The sequence below is a fragment of the Xenopus tropicalis genome, chromosome 1 (genome assembly GCF_000004195.4).
Source record: "Xenopus tropicalis strain Nigerian chromosome 1, UCB_Xtro_10.0, whole genome shotgun sequence".
Taxonomy (NCBI): domain Eukaryota; kingdom Metazoa; phylum Chordata; class Amphibia; order Anura; family Pipidae; genus Xenopus; species Xenopus tropicalis.
In genome coordinates, this window is record NC_030677.2 from 143,316,292 (window position 1) to 143,331,655 (window position 15,364).

The 15,364-nt window shown below is 37.1% G+C and overlaps 1 protein-coding gene and 1 pseudogene across 1 annotated transcript; one reads left to right on the forward strand and one right to left on the reverse strand.

Moving 5' to 3' along the window:
- Window positions 1–2,583: 2,583 nt before the first annotated feature.
- LOC100486033 (olfactory receptor 6B1-like) lies at window positions 2,584–3,522 on the forward strand. Its single transcript, XM_018090970.1, has one exon. It carries the CDS (start codon window positions 2,584–2,586, stop codon window positions 3,520–3,522), a length of 939 nt encoding a protein of 312 aa, XP_017946459.1.
- Window positions 3,523–13,257: 9,735 nt separating this feature from the next.
- Window positions 13,258–14,659, reverse strand: LOC101731579 (annotated as a pseudogene).
- Window positions 14,660–15,364: the final 705 nt, after the last annotated feature.

The window sequence follows — 15,364 nt, forward strand, 5'->3', positions numbered from 1 at the left end:
GAAAATGATGGGGCAGCATGTAGGCATGGGTGTACACTTATACATAATTCAGTTCCACTGGCACAGCAACAAGTGCAAATTTCCCCACAGTCATCTGCGTGATAATATTATTCATTAAAGTAGCATGTGTCATAAGGCACTCCTTGCACTTTTGTGTAGCTGCTTTTGGTGCCACACACTCTTTCCTTCCTTCTGTTACAAATCAGGTCTCAGTATAAGATAATTTTAACCATTTGGTCCCTTTTTCAGTTTTTCGTCCTTCTTATGATAACACTTCGGTTTTGTGATTATATTTATTCTGGCTTATTGTGATCTAACTTTCAGTTTCATGGTGGGCAGTGGGTGCTGGTTTCACTGAATAGATAAGGCAGTTGCTGGTCAGATTGTGTAGTGGGTCCAAGCAAGTAGAAATAAAGGTTGTGGGGCTGGGTGCTGGATCAAATTTCAGCAATTGGACCTGCAAAGGACTTAAGGCGCAGCCACATTCCAGTTCTCTAGGCAAAGAGGGGGCAAATCTAACTAAATTTGAGTTTGATAATCTCCCCAGTAGGCTAATAGCGCAAGATGTTTGGTTGCCACTGGAATGTTTACCAATGTCAAGAATCATGTGTGTGTTGTCTAGAAAAGTAAAATATGCACATTTGAGGCTAAATTGAAATCCTTAGGACTAATTAATGTACCATGTAATACACATCTTGGTGCAATTAGGAGCTTTCACTTTCTCAGTGACATGTGCTGCTTTATCTCCAGAGACAATTTCTGCACACCATGCACTAAACAAGCATGCTAAATAAGCATCACAGTATAAATTCCCCGGCTGTATGTATCTGATCTCTCACAGCTGTACAGCTCAGGTACCAGAGAGAAGCAATACCTTCTAAGTCACACATGCAATATAAACCTTTCCTGTGCCTATATAAACTGATGTGGCCAGAAAAGGCAAAGGAAGATCATCTGAAAGGAAACAAGATACCTGACAATGTTAGAGAACATTTCTCAGTAATTATCAGCTTTGTCAGTTTCTGAACTATATTGATGAATGACACAGAAATGAATTCATAGAGCTTAGAGCCCAAGAGTAATCATTCTGCTTGAAGGATCGTAGAGATAAACGTGACAAATAGTTTGAATTATTATTATATTAGTATTATGATAAATCTTTATTATAGGCAGAGGTTTTCTGAAACCATGTTAGTCTGGGGATTTCTTAATATGACAGATTTTTGTTAGCAGTTTGCCCAGCTTTTGTTTAAATATAAAAGGTTGCACTCAATGGACATGTGTCTTTTTTCCATCTTAGTAACTATGTATGCTTGTGATTTCATCACCTTTATAACATTTAATGCGGGTATGGAAACTGTTGTCTGGCAGTTTTGGGAATTGCGTTTTGGATAAGGGATCTTTCATAACTGCTGTGCATCAAGCTTTTAGCCATCACCATGGATTAATGCAGCTTAATTCAAATCATGTAGGAGGTGCTGTCTAATTATCACAGAATATAAGTAATCATCCAAAATTAAAGAATTAATTTTTTTGCATTCGTGAAAAATGGTATTTCCATGCATCAGAGTTTTCAGGATAACAGGGTTGCAGGCAATAAATTCCCTACCTGTGTTGTTGTTTTATTCTTCTTCAATTTTTGCTAAATGCTTTACAAATGATTTTTGGCATAAAAATTGAATATAATATGCAGTACTGCAGAATAAGACATTTTAATGTTTGGAATGTTAAAAGGGCCCTCATTGTGTTTGACTGTTCTCCTGTTAATACAGGTTTAGATACATTCTGTTATCCAGAATGCTCGGGACCGGGGTTTTATGGATAAGGGGTCATTTCCTTAATTTGGATCTCCATACCTTGTCTACTGAAAAATCATTTAAACATTAAATAAACCCTGCAGGATTGTTTTGCCACCAATAAAGATTAACTATATCTTAGTTATGATCAAATACAAAGTATTATTTTAATATTACTAATTCAGAGATTTCTACATAACAGGTTTCTGGATAACAAATTTCATACACATATAAATATTAGGTGCTTTGTGTAAATACTGCAGTACACTTTCAGACTGACTAGTATCTAAAAAAAATGTCTATAGCTAGTTATAAATAAAGTTCAGTCACTGCATCCATTGCATAGGGGAAATCCAGTTTTGGCTATGTTATGTTCTGATGCAATGAAAGCAAAACACAACACTAATTACTGCCATGATGAACAGAAGGTAGTGATCTAGAGTTGCTCACTCTGTGACATACTAAGCAGCACTTGGATTGCTGTACTATACATTACACACTGGAAGCTATAACAAATGACTGAAGGCTGTTTATTAAGACTTTTGCCATTATTACAATCTATATCAGTACAGAAAGCATATGCTGGAGCAGGTGCATTTAGTGCAAAATTATAAATTATACAGTAAATGTAAAAATATCATTTCTTAAATGTATGTTTTAAATTATTGGTCTTACTTGCATTAAGAGACATGTGCTCCTATGCTATGACCAGCTCTGGCTCTAGCTAAACGTTCTGTGCCCCCATTTGCTTAACTGTTATTTTTCTTTCCCAGATTCTGAAGGCTGCATGGAGGATGGCAATGAAACCACAGTTACAGAATTTTTCCTGCGTGGCTTTCCAACTCGTCTGGAAATACAGATTCTTCTGTTTATTGTTTTCCTTATTGCGTATGTCATCACTGTTTCAGAAAACATAATGATTATTACGGTCATACAGCTACATTCCAAACTACATAAACCCATGTTTTTTTTCCTCAGTAACATGTCATTTCTGGAGATCTGTTATATATCAGTTACACTTCCCAATCTGTTGGTAAGTACACTTTCCAAGAATAAGAGCATCTCTTTCTCTGGGTGCATGGCGCAGCTCTACTTCTTCATCTCCTTAATGTGCACAGAGTGTGTTCTTCTGGCGGTTATGGCATTTGATCGGTACGTTGCCGTTTGCCATCCGCTGCATTATGTTACCATCATAAGCAATAAACTCTGCATACAGCTAGCTGCAGCTTCTTGGATAGCTGGATTTACTGTTAGTGTCATCAAAGTTTATTTTATATCCAGATTGTCATTTTGTGGCCCTAACATCATCAATCACTTTTTCTGTGACATTTCCCCTGTGCTTAATCTGGCTTGTGAGGACATGTCTTTGGCAGAGTTTGTGGATTTTGTGTTGGCCTTGGTCATTCTTCTCACACCGCTGTTTGTTACTGTTGCCTCTTACCTCTGTATTATTTTTACTATCTTGAAAATACCAACTAACACAGGAAGGCAAAAAGCTTTTTCAACCTGTGCCTCCCATCTTACTGTGGTCACAATATTCTTCTCTACAACTGTCTTTATGTATGCACGTCCCAAAAAGGCAAAATCTTTGGATTATTTCAAGCTGCTGTCCTTGTTGTATGCGGTGTTCACTCCAATGATGAACCCTTTCATTTATTGCTTCAGGAACAAAGAGATATGGGGCACCCTAAAGAAATATTTCTGCTACAAAATCACTCCTCCTTAAATAAAAATACATTTGGGTATTTTCAAAAGAATTTTTATAACTGCTACGTGTTTCCATATACTGAAAGACTTTGTACACTTGAACTTATATCAAAATGATAAACCCTATCTCCTTGGACTGGTTGGGTGTTTTGAGATCATGTTTCACACTTGCCTATAATTTCAGTGCTTTTACTTTGAGTAAGATGGATAAAATAGTTTATACTATTATTCTCTTGTTACATTGTTATTAAAATCAGAATATATTTTACTTTAAATCAGCCAAAATTTGATGTGATTTGCATACTCGTGCATATATATTGACTTAAAGTTTTTACATTTTATTACTTGAGCAGCAGGAGGGTTAAGTGCTTTCTCACAGCTCAAGGGTCCTTATATATTTTGATCTGAGCATTTTATATACTCTTTATACACTCTCCAAAAACATACAACTGCAATCAGTTTGGAATTTCAGCAGCTATCTGGTTGCTAGGGAAGTAAATAAGAGACTAGAATTAGAAAAAATAAGTTATAACAGTAACAATTAAACTGTAGCCTCACAGAGCAATAGTTTGGCTGCTGGGGTCAGAGACCTGGGAAGAGTCAGAACAGGGAGGCAATAACTATAAAAATTAAGACCAATTGAAAAGGAACTTGGCTTTAGAAAAGCCCATGACATAACATAACCTAAAGGTGAACAACCCTTTTAAAGGACATGTAAACCCTACAAAAAAATGTAATCAGTGAACAGGTTTTTTGAATTCTTTAAACACCTGCCACTCTGGTTGTTAAAAGGTTAATAGTAAGATTGCAGGATACCCCTAATTACATAGGATTCCTTTTCTAACTCACTCACCCCCTCTCTTAGGAATTTTCTTTGGCTGTTGGCTACTGGGCATGCTCAGTTCTTCTCAGCTCAGGTTACCGAACACACCCTCCTGTCATAGCAATCAATGAAAAGTTGGCACTGCTGGTTTCAATAGAAACTCTGCTCTAGCTGTGCGCTTTGCTTTCTCCTAACCTCCTCTCCTGAGCCTAGCATAACTATTGCAGTGCGCAATCCAAGCAAAATGTTTTATCAAAGTAAGTTCTGTCTGTGTTAACCTGCATTCTTCATTGCATGAACAGGGCAGACATGCTGTGTGCAGAAGTAAATGTCATGATGATGTCAGAAAGAAAGAAACCGCCGGGTAGAAGCTGCTATTTGTTTTAGAAAACCTTGATGGTGCTGGCAAAAGAAGGGAATATACCCAATACATGGTAAATGGTAGGTAAAAGTAGGGTTTTACAATTATATCTAAAAATTGCTCTTGGAAAATAAAAATAAATAGTACCAAACGATTCCACCTGCAGGGTGTCCTTTTATTGTATGTAATGATAGACCAAACTCAAAATTGGATTTAACCTCTGTATAGTGTCACAAAAATGTACAAATCAAGCCAAATTAAAAAGGCATTCTTTATTGTACCACTGCCAGCATTTAAGTAGTTAAAAAATACCCATAACACATAAAAACTTAAGCAGCACTATAGAAAAGGAGGGGCCCCCCACATGTATAAATGATTCTCTACAGATGACACATAGGGGCTGATTTACTAAGACACGAATTCGAATCCGAATTTGAAAAATTCCGATTGGAAAACGAACATTTTGCGACTTTTTCGTATTTTTTGCGATTTTTTTCGGCGCGACTTTTTCGTTACCAATACGATTTGCGCGAAAAAACACGAGTTTTTCGTTACCAGTACGATTTGCGCGAAAAAACACGAGTTTTTCGTAGCCATTCCGAAAGTTGCGCAAAATCTGGCGATTTTTTCGTAGCGTTAAAACTTGCGCAAAAAGTCGCGCCTTTTTCGTAGCGTTAAAACTTAAAAGGCGCGATGTTTCGCGCAAGTTTTAACTCTACGAAAAAATCGCGACTTTTCGCGCAAGTTTTAACGCTACGAAAAAATCGCCAGATTTTGCTCAACTTTCGGAATGGCTACGAAAAACTCGCGTTTTTTTGCGCAAATCGTATTGGTAACGAAAAACTCGCGATAATTTCCGAAAAAACACTGATCATTACGAAAAAAACGCAATCGGACGCATTCGGCCCGTTCGTGGGTAAGTAAATGTGCCCCATACTGTATAGCTAGCACAATCAATAGCATAACTAACATATAATGGTATATATTCAATACTGTGCTGGGATTCCCCCACTTTCATAAGAACTTGTTATGCCATGAGGATTATAAAATTCTCAATTGTGAATCCATCCATCCCTAGGAATTGTTATATCATAGAGACAATCACATTTGGAGAATTCTCATTTTCAAGTTAATCGATCAAGCATAATTGTAAAATCTCTATATATGCTTAAAATGAATGATGGCAATATTCCCAATAGCAACACATAGGGGCTGATTTACTAACCCACGACTTTTTCATAACCATTACGACTTGCGCGAATTGTCGCGACTTTTTCGTAGCCATTACGATTTGCTCGTATCTTGTCACGACTTTTTCGTATTGAGCGCTCGTAAACTGCGGGCAAAACTTTCAGACTTAGCATGATTTTGGAAACCTCCCATAGGACTCAATGGCACTCTGCAGCTCCAACCTGGCCCAAGGAAAGTCACCATACTGAAGCTTGAATGAATCCGAAACTTTCGTACTCGGCGCGAAGGCTACGAAAAAGTCGCGACAATTCGCGCAAGTCGTAACGCTACGAAAAAGTCGCAACATTTTGCGAAACAGTCGTAACGGCTACGAAAAAATCACAAAATACCGATCATTACGAAAAAAACACATTCGGACGCCTTCGGACCGTTCGTGGATTAGTAAATCAGCCCCATATTGTAAAGAGCGATGCACAACATTAGTTATTATTCGTTTATTTTTTTCACCCTGGACCTTAAACTCAATCCATGGGCCCAAAAAGCAGAATTAAATTCAATACATTACATAGTCAAGTCAAAAAAATTCACTGCGCAGTTGTATAATACTTAATGTTCCTATTGTGAGGATCCATTAGAACAAAGTGTGCTACCATCTGTTCCCACCTGCAAGGTTATAGACTTGTTTAGTACAGGTAGTTAAAGTCTGCCCTGTCGCTGGGAAGACTTGGGCAACACTGGGCAAATTTGTTGTGGACAGTAACACGTCAATCAGTTAAATTGTTGCATTTTTTGTTCTATGTGCAGGTAAGTAAAAAAAAAGTTGGCAAGAGCAATAGCACCTTGTGACTATTACCCTAGAATTGTGGGGTACACGCTGCACTGTGTACTGCACTTTGTACTGTGTACTGCACTGTGCGTAAAAACGTGGCAGAATTGCACTTTGCACACTTTACAATGTGCTCATTTTGGGTTGAAAATGAGCCCTAGAGACGTTTTAGTATTTGCTTCAGTATAAATAAGAATAAGATAATTCATTTTGATATTATTTTATTTTGTAAAAATTTTGTAATGGTTTTATTATATAGATTTATTTGTTGAAGTAATCCCTTTGTGAGATACTTCTCCTAAAGATTATTCATCCTTGGCTATCATGGTTTTAGCTTGGCTACACAACAAAAAATATTACTTCCATGTCTCTCGGCAATAAAGGCTGGCATTCATGGTCTCCGGATCAAGATTAAGGAGAAGATACTTAGCGGAAAGAGCTCCAAGGTCTATGGGCAATTTAAACATTAGCAGGATGCTAGAGATAAGATGTGTACACCATTAGTTATGGCATCCAACTACTTAGAATGTGCTATTTTATTGTTGCTATAGTACTAGCAGTATACCAATTGTTGCTGTTAAAGGGACTGTTCACCTTTGAGTTCACTATTAGTATGATGTAAAGAGTGACAACTTGCAATTGCTCTTCATTTTTTATTGTTTGTGTTTTTTTAATCATCTCATTATTTGTCCAGCAGCTCTCCAGTTTGGAATTTCAGCAGCTATCTGATTGCTAGGGTCCAAATTACCTTAGCAACCAGGTAATGGTTTCATACAAATGTAAAACAGTTTGTTACCATCAAACCACAGCCTGTACATTTTCTTTTTCCTTAAAGAGAAAGATAATGGCAATTAAACCGTTCTGTACAATTCTTGTATAAATTAAAACACCACTTTTTTTTGGTCAAAGCAATCCAGTAAAAACAAAGACTTTGCCTTTTTAATAATCATGTTCTTTTTTTATATGTATACCCTTTTATTATTTCCCTTTACTTTTAAAAGGTTTCCCTACAGCTAAAGGGTGGGAATTACCAGCATCATCTCTAATGTTTTCCTGTTGACTGATCCTGCTATTGACAAGGGTTACAGAGATATGCTGATTTCCATCCTGACCTGAATTCCAAAAATTCTCAGGCTGGTGCAAAATGGACCAAAGGTAAAAATGCAGCTTTACAGTACATTACATCTTGCATTTGCTTGGTGTTGTTCTAAAAAGCATGTACATCCTTAAAGAAACCAACAACATCAGCTATATGCATTTTGTGCCACCAGGGGAAACTTATTCATAGGCTAATTACTGACAGATACTGTTTCAATGAATGCTGGCCAATCACATTGTAAATACAAACTTCCAATCAGAAGCTTACAATGAGATGGCCATTCAACATATCAGAAACCTTCGGCATGCTTTTTGTGCCCAATTCACCTCTCTTAAACCAGACCTAAGCTCACTAAATATAGAACACATCCTGCACACGCCTGAAGCCCCTAAATTAGTATCACATATCTACTTTTCTCTACCAAGCCCAAACCATTTGAAATGGCTAAAGTCTGATGGCTTTTTGACATCCCTCAACTGACCTCTGAGGACTGGGAGGAAGCTACCAATGTTTTAACCATTTAAAGGACAAGGAAAGGCAAAGTGTTAGGCACCCCCAAGTGACTTTAATCGCTTACCTCGTACCCCGGGCTGGTGCCCCTGTTAGGAGAAAACAGCACCAGCACAGGGTATCTGTAGCGATGCGCTTCCTCCTTCCTGCTTGCGCTGCTGCTGTTTGTCCGGGACAGGCGCATGCGCAGTAGAGTGAAACGCCGACTTCTCTGTTCAAAGTTCGGCTTTTCACTCTACTGCGCATGCGTGCGCAGCGCTACAGGAAGGAGGAAGCGCCACAGGTACCCCGGGCTGGTGCTGTTCTCTCCTAACAGGGGCACCAGCCCGGGGTAAAAGTTATGCTATTGAAGTCACTTGGGGGTGCCTAACATTTTGGCACCCCCAAGTGACTTTGACTTTCCTTCTCCTTTAATATCGACTAGAGACCGTCTTGTACTATACAAGATTATGCACCAATTATATATTACGCCAAATAAATTATACAAAATGGGAAGGAATCCAGATCCCTCCTGTCCCAGATGCAATGTCTCACCAGCTAATTTGTATCATTTGATATGGTCCTGCCCTGATATAGTTATATATTGGCAGAGAATTCTCAAGGTACTTGCTGATAATCTGGACTTCCCTTACATTGTCTCCCCATCCATATGCCTTCTGGGAGTCCTAGAAGACATTATACCAAATAACTACTCCAGAAACAGATACCGAACTCTGCTTTTTTATGCCAGGAAATATATCGCTATGCACTGGATGGGAGCCTCCCCATCATCTGTCAAAGCATAAAAACATTTGGTAAACCAGGCAATCCCTTTAATTAAACTTACTTCAGAAATGAGAGAAACACAAACTAAATTCGACCAGATCTGGACCCAGTGGATTGAGGCAGGACTGGACTGACCCTACAGAACATGGATGTACAGCAAGGGGCTGATTTACTTACCCACGAACGGGTCGAATGGAGTCCGATTGCGTTTTTTTCGTAATGATCGGTATTTTGCGATTTTTTCGTATGTTTTGCGATTTTTTCGGATTCTTTACGAATTTTTCGTTACCAATACGATTTTTGCGTAAAAACGCGAGTTTTCCTATCCATTACGAAAGTTGCGTAAAAAGTTGCGCATTTTTCGTAGCGTTAAAACTTACGCGAAAAGTTGGTAACGAAAAATTCGTACAGAATCCGAAAAAATCGCAAAACATACGAAAAAGTCGCAAAATGTTCGTTTTCAAGTCGGAACTTTTCCAATTCGGGTCGGATTCGTGGGTTAGTAAATCAGCCCCCTAGTGTAATCTACCTGCTCTTTACAGAGACTAACCTAAATATCTGGCTGGGTAGCTAATAGGTGATGTGAAAAAGTACTCTGAAATATGTTTGGCAAACCTGTCTTTTCGTTGTTTAATAGAATACACCTTTAAAAAAAAAAAAACATATCAGAAACCACAATTGTTTTTTGTTATTTCAAACTGTTGGGCTTTTGTTTTTACTGATATTAAGGGATGTTCTTTCTAATCCTTTCTTTTAGTTGGCGACTAGTAGATTTTTAGATTTGCCAAATATTGGGAAGTGAATTACATATCTAGAATTATAATGCATATATTGTTTACATGTCTTTTTAATAACTATGGTTGTGAAGGTTTATGTTATTATTATACAATTATACGGAATGGCCATCTCCCATAGACTCCATTATAAGCAAATAATTCTAATTTTTAAAAATGATTTCTCTGTAATTATAAAACTGTACCTTGTACTTGATCCTAACTAAGATATAATTAATCCTTATTGGAGGCATTATTGGAACAACCTATAGGATTTATTCAATATTTAAATGATTTTTAGCAGACTTAAGTTATGGAGATCCATATTACAGAAAGATCCCTTATCTGGAAAACCCCAGGTCCCGAGCATTCTGGATAACAGGTCCCATACCTGTACTTGGTTTGAATATGACATTGAGATAATTTATTACTGATTCAGTTCTCCTAGTCACACATCTACAGCTTGTGTTCAATATGTTGTTTAAAATAGGGTCAGTTGGCAAAATAACTAAATTATTGTGAAATTCCTATCTTCATTAAATGTGTGTTCATTTCATATGTGAATTTCAGATTAAGTGAGTTGTAATTTGTATGTAATGAATTCTTAATTTGGTCAGTGTGTTCTGAATATATAAGTAATAGATCATCCTGACCTGGAAATCAAACTAGGAGGTGTTGGAATGGGAGGTTCAAGTCAATATAACAGAGGCAAACAGACATTTCTATGGGGAATTACATCCCTTCTATTAAAATCTTTTATTGTAAGTTATACAGTACAATCAATGCGTAGTGTGCACCACATTTTGGGGGCCCCCATCTCCTTCCTTTAGGTACAGATACTAAACTGAACATCCATCAGACTTTAAATCCCATTCTCAATGAGCATGAAAAACACTGTGCATTTGTTAAACCTTATAATGACCAATTCAAATATTTCATTTGATTAAATACATCACCTTTAACAATGTACTTGAACTAGATCATGACAAAGTTGTGAATGCCTTGAAGGGAGAAAAAATTAGTCCATTTGAACAAGTGTAAGTCCTTTAAACAAAATCTGTTTGAAACAATGTTAGTCTATTTAAAACATGCGAGTCTGTTTAAAAAAATTGTAACTAAATCTGAAAAAGCAAATCATTTAAAAACTACAAACATTTAAAGTGATAGAATGGCACTCATGTGATAAAGGAGAACTTTCAACCATTTACCTACCATAAATACAATTATATACAGTATAGCAAAGTATATAACACACAATTAAAAACCCATTTAGAGAAAGCAACATACAGAAATGCATCATTTGACCCTTCTGGCCACCTTGTCTCCAATTTTTTAAATCCTGCTGTTAAATGATCTATGTTAGTTGGTGGCAGGGCCGTTAGTGGATTGTGAATTCATGACTTGCTTTAGAAACATCATGAGCCAAGATGACACTAATGTAGAGTGACCAGATCACTTGAAAATTCAGGGACACATCTAAAAAATCCAGCTAGCAGGGCTGAACTAATTACCGTTGATATTAAATGCAATGAGTGCCCTGCAACATGTATTTATTAGACATATTATTTAGTATCCATGAATTTTCAAGTGATTTGTAAAGACTTCAATCATTTGTCAAAATGGATTCTAATTCTGCATTCATATTGATACATGACACATACTTTGGAATGGACACAATTTAGCATCAGCAAATTCAGTGAATGCTGTCTGACATTTATCAAAAATCTGAAATGGTAAAGCATGTGCGGGAAAAGTCGCAGAAAAGTCAGGAAAACTTTTTCGACTGTCGATTTGACAGTCTCCTGCCTTTAAAATTTAGGCTTGTGCACTGTCAGTTACCTGAGCTTAGGGATCAACTCACAATATACTGTGGGGCACATTTACTAATCCACAAACGTCCGAAAAGCGTCCGGATGCCTTTTTTTCGTAATGATCGGTATTTTGCGATTTTTTCGTAAATTGACGCAATTTTTTTGTAGCCGTCGCGCCGAGAACGAAAGTTTCGGATTCATTCAAGCTTCAGTATCGTGACTTTCCTTGGGCCAGGTTGGAGCTGCAGAGTGCCATTGAGCCCTATGGGAGACTTTCCTTGGGCCAGGTTGGAGCTGCAGAGTGCCATTGAGCCCTATGGGAGACTTCCCTTGGGCCGGGTTGGAGCTGCAGAGTGCCATTGAGCCCTATGGGAGACTTTCCTTGGGCCAGGTTGGAGCTGCAGAATGCCATTGAGCCCTATGAGAGGCTTCCAAAATCATGCAAAGTCTGAAAGTTTTGCCCGCCGTTTATGAGCGCTCAATACGAAAAAGTCGTGACAATATACGAGCAAATCGTAACGGCTACGAAAAAATCACAACAATTCGCGCAAGTCGTAACGGCTACGAAAAAGTCGCAACAATTTAAAATGTTTGTTTCCAATCCGAATTTTTCCCATTCGGATTCGTGGATAATAAATCAGCCCCTGTGTATATAGAATATAAATACACAATATAAGGCTGATTAGTAATTAATTCAGATTCCCATTACATAGCAGCTCACAAACAAGTGCAATTAGCATTAGATTTTAATAATCAGCTTCTATTGCAGACAAACCTCATTGTTTGCTTGATAATTTGAGACAACCCTTCAACAGCTGCCCAAAGCTCACTAAGCATGTGCAGTGTCAGTAACAAAATCCAAGATGGGAAGCTTCCAAGATGGGGAAGATGGGGAGCTCTGCATCATTACTGCTATTGTAATGCTGACCCTTTATGCTGGTGCAATAAGTTCAGCATTTCTAGCCATATTTTTAGGGTTTAATTCTCCTATAATTCTCCTATAAACACATGTGTTACTGTCTAAATAATAGATTTGGCATGATTGTAAATTTAGATCCAGGTAATGAGAGTTCTTTTTTCTTTTGCTGGTTCCTGACAATCAATGAAGATTTTTTTATGAAGATTTTTTTGTTAGAATTAATATTTAGCTTCATTTCACAGATGAATCCCTTCATTTTGTCCATGTAGATATTTTGCCATGGTTCCATCTTGCTGGTTTCTGACAATCAATGAAGATTTTTTTATGAAGATTTTTTTGTTAGAATTAATATTTAGCTTCATTTCACAGATGAATCCCTTCTTTTTGTCCATGTAGATATTTTGCCATGGTTCCATCTTGCAATCAGCCTAAAATCACTGGTCATATGCAAGACTTCTGGTAAAGGGTTATTTATGGTTTCCCATAATAAAACAGATGTTGTGCTCAGGGGTTATTTTTGTTGGAATGGACCATCTTCATAGTGCCACTTCTAGATCAGGGATCCCCAACCCTTTTTACCCATGAGCACATTCAAATGTAAAAAGAGTTGGGGAGCAACACAAGCATAAAAAGTTCCTGGGGTACCAAATAATTTTTGAGACATTAATGATCCATTTCAACCAAAAGTCTTCCTCAAGACCTCTTTTACCTCTCTGTTTCTCAGACAGTATATGACCGGGTTTAACATAGGCGTAAAAATAGAATAAAAAATTGACACTAGTTTATTTTTATCAAAGGTATTGATCCTTTTTGAACATTGTAGTTGTATAAAAAACAGCAACTACAGTGATATGTGAGACACAGGTAGAGAAAGCTTTTTGCTTTCCCAGGTTGCTGGGAATTTTTAGGATTGCCTGTAGAATGAACAAATAACTCACTATTATCATAATTAATGGCACTGTGCTGACCATAATAGCCAGAATGAAATCCACAAGTTCTGGAAGTGACATATCTTTGCAAGCCAGGTTCAGAAGTGGGGAAATATCACAGAAGAAATGATTGATGAAATCACCGCAGAATGTCAGCCTCGAGATAAATCCTACCTTTAGCATTGCAATGGAAAAACCACATGCCCAACACCCAATAACAATATATAAACAGAGAGAGTTATTCATTATAACTGGGTAGCGAAGAGGAATGCATATGGCAACATAACGGTCAAACGCCATGCCTGCCAACAGCATACATTCGGTGCAGGCCAAAGATATGAAAACATATAACTGAGTTATGCAAGCTACAAAGGAAATCTGTTTGTTTTGTGCTACTAAGATGCTCAGAAGTTTGGGCATGGTTACTGTAACATACAGTGGGCCCGATTCACTAAAGTCCGAAATAAGGAGTGCTATTTATAGCATGCGTTAAAAATCTTATCACTTCTTATTTTTCGCTCGATTCACTTAAAGGACACTTGTCATAATTAAGAAGCGATGTTCTTGGCGTTATTTATCTTGCGACAACATATTTTCAAGCAATATATTACGCAGCGCACAACATATTACGCAGCGTGCGATATTTTACGCAGAGCGCAATATATTACCCACGTAACCATTACTTTCTGAAGACTACCGTTCTGAAAATTTTGCGCTCTGCGTAAAATACCGCGTGCTGCGTAATATGTTGTGCGCTGCGTAATATATTGCTTGAAAATATGTCGTCGCAAGATAAATAACGCCAAGAACATCGCTTCTTAATTATGACAAGTGTCCTTTTAGTGAATCGAGCGAAAAATAAGAAGTGATAAGATTTTTAACGCATGCTATAAATAGCACTCCTTATTTCGGACTTTAGTGAATGTCTTTAGTGAATATCTCTAAGAAAGATAAGCTGCTCAAGAGATAATACATTGGCTTGTGGAGCTTGGGGTGATATTTGACAATTCCAATTATTATTATATTTTCTGTAACTGTTAATACATAAATTAATAGAAATACAAGAAACAGAACATGTTGCAGCTGGGGATGTGAAGAAAATCCAGCCAGAATGAATCCGGTTGCATTGTGAACATCTATTATTTTCATGGTGTGGATCTGAAAAACAACAGAATAAACAACCACAATGTAATACATTCTTTAATTTATTCATATGATTTTTATCATAATAACAAATATATTAAAAGTACCAGAAGAAACAAACATGGTTTAAAACTTTAAAAGGTTATTGTGAATATTAACAAATACAATTCTTATGGTCTACCCTGCATACTTAGAGGCCTATTTATTAACATTCTCATTGTTAGATTTTTGAAACCATGAATAAACTCATTTTCTCTAAAACCACGGATGCCAAGTGACTTAATAAAACAGCCATTTAAGGAAAGCAGGAATGAAAGAAATCCAGAAAAAACACATATGAAAACTCCAAAAGCTCCGAAACCATGAAGCAAAGAAAAATTAACCAATGGAAAAAGCACAGCTGCCACTGACTTCTACTTGACCTTAACAGCTGTTAGATGGCGTATTTTTACTGTTGGATTTGTCGCAGTTTTGAAGCATAATAAATGGCAATAAAAATTGCATTTTTTCCTCAAACAATATCGTATTTTTGACAAATTATGAGACAAACCCCGCAATATTTAGTAAATGGGCCCTTTAGTATCACTATATCATTAACAAAATTAATTACCTGATTTTTTCAACCTACCCAGTCATATGTGTAGTTATATGTGATGGTCTTGGATGTTCCACAATGTCTTTTTAGTATATACAATATATGGATGATAGTTG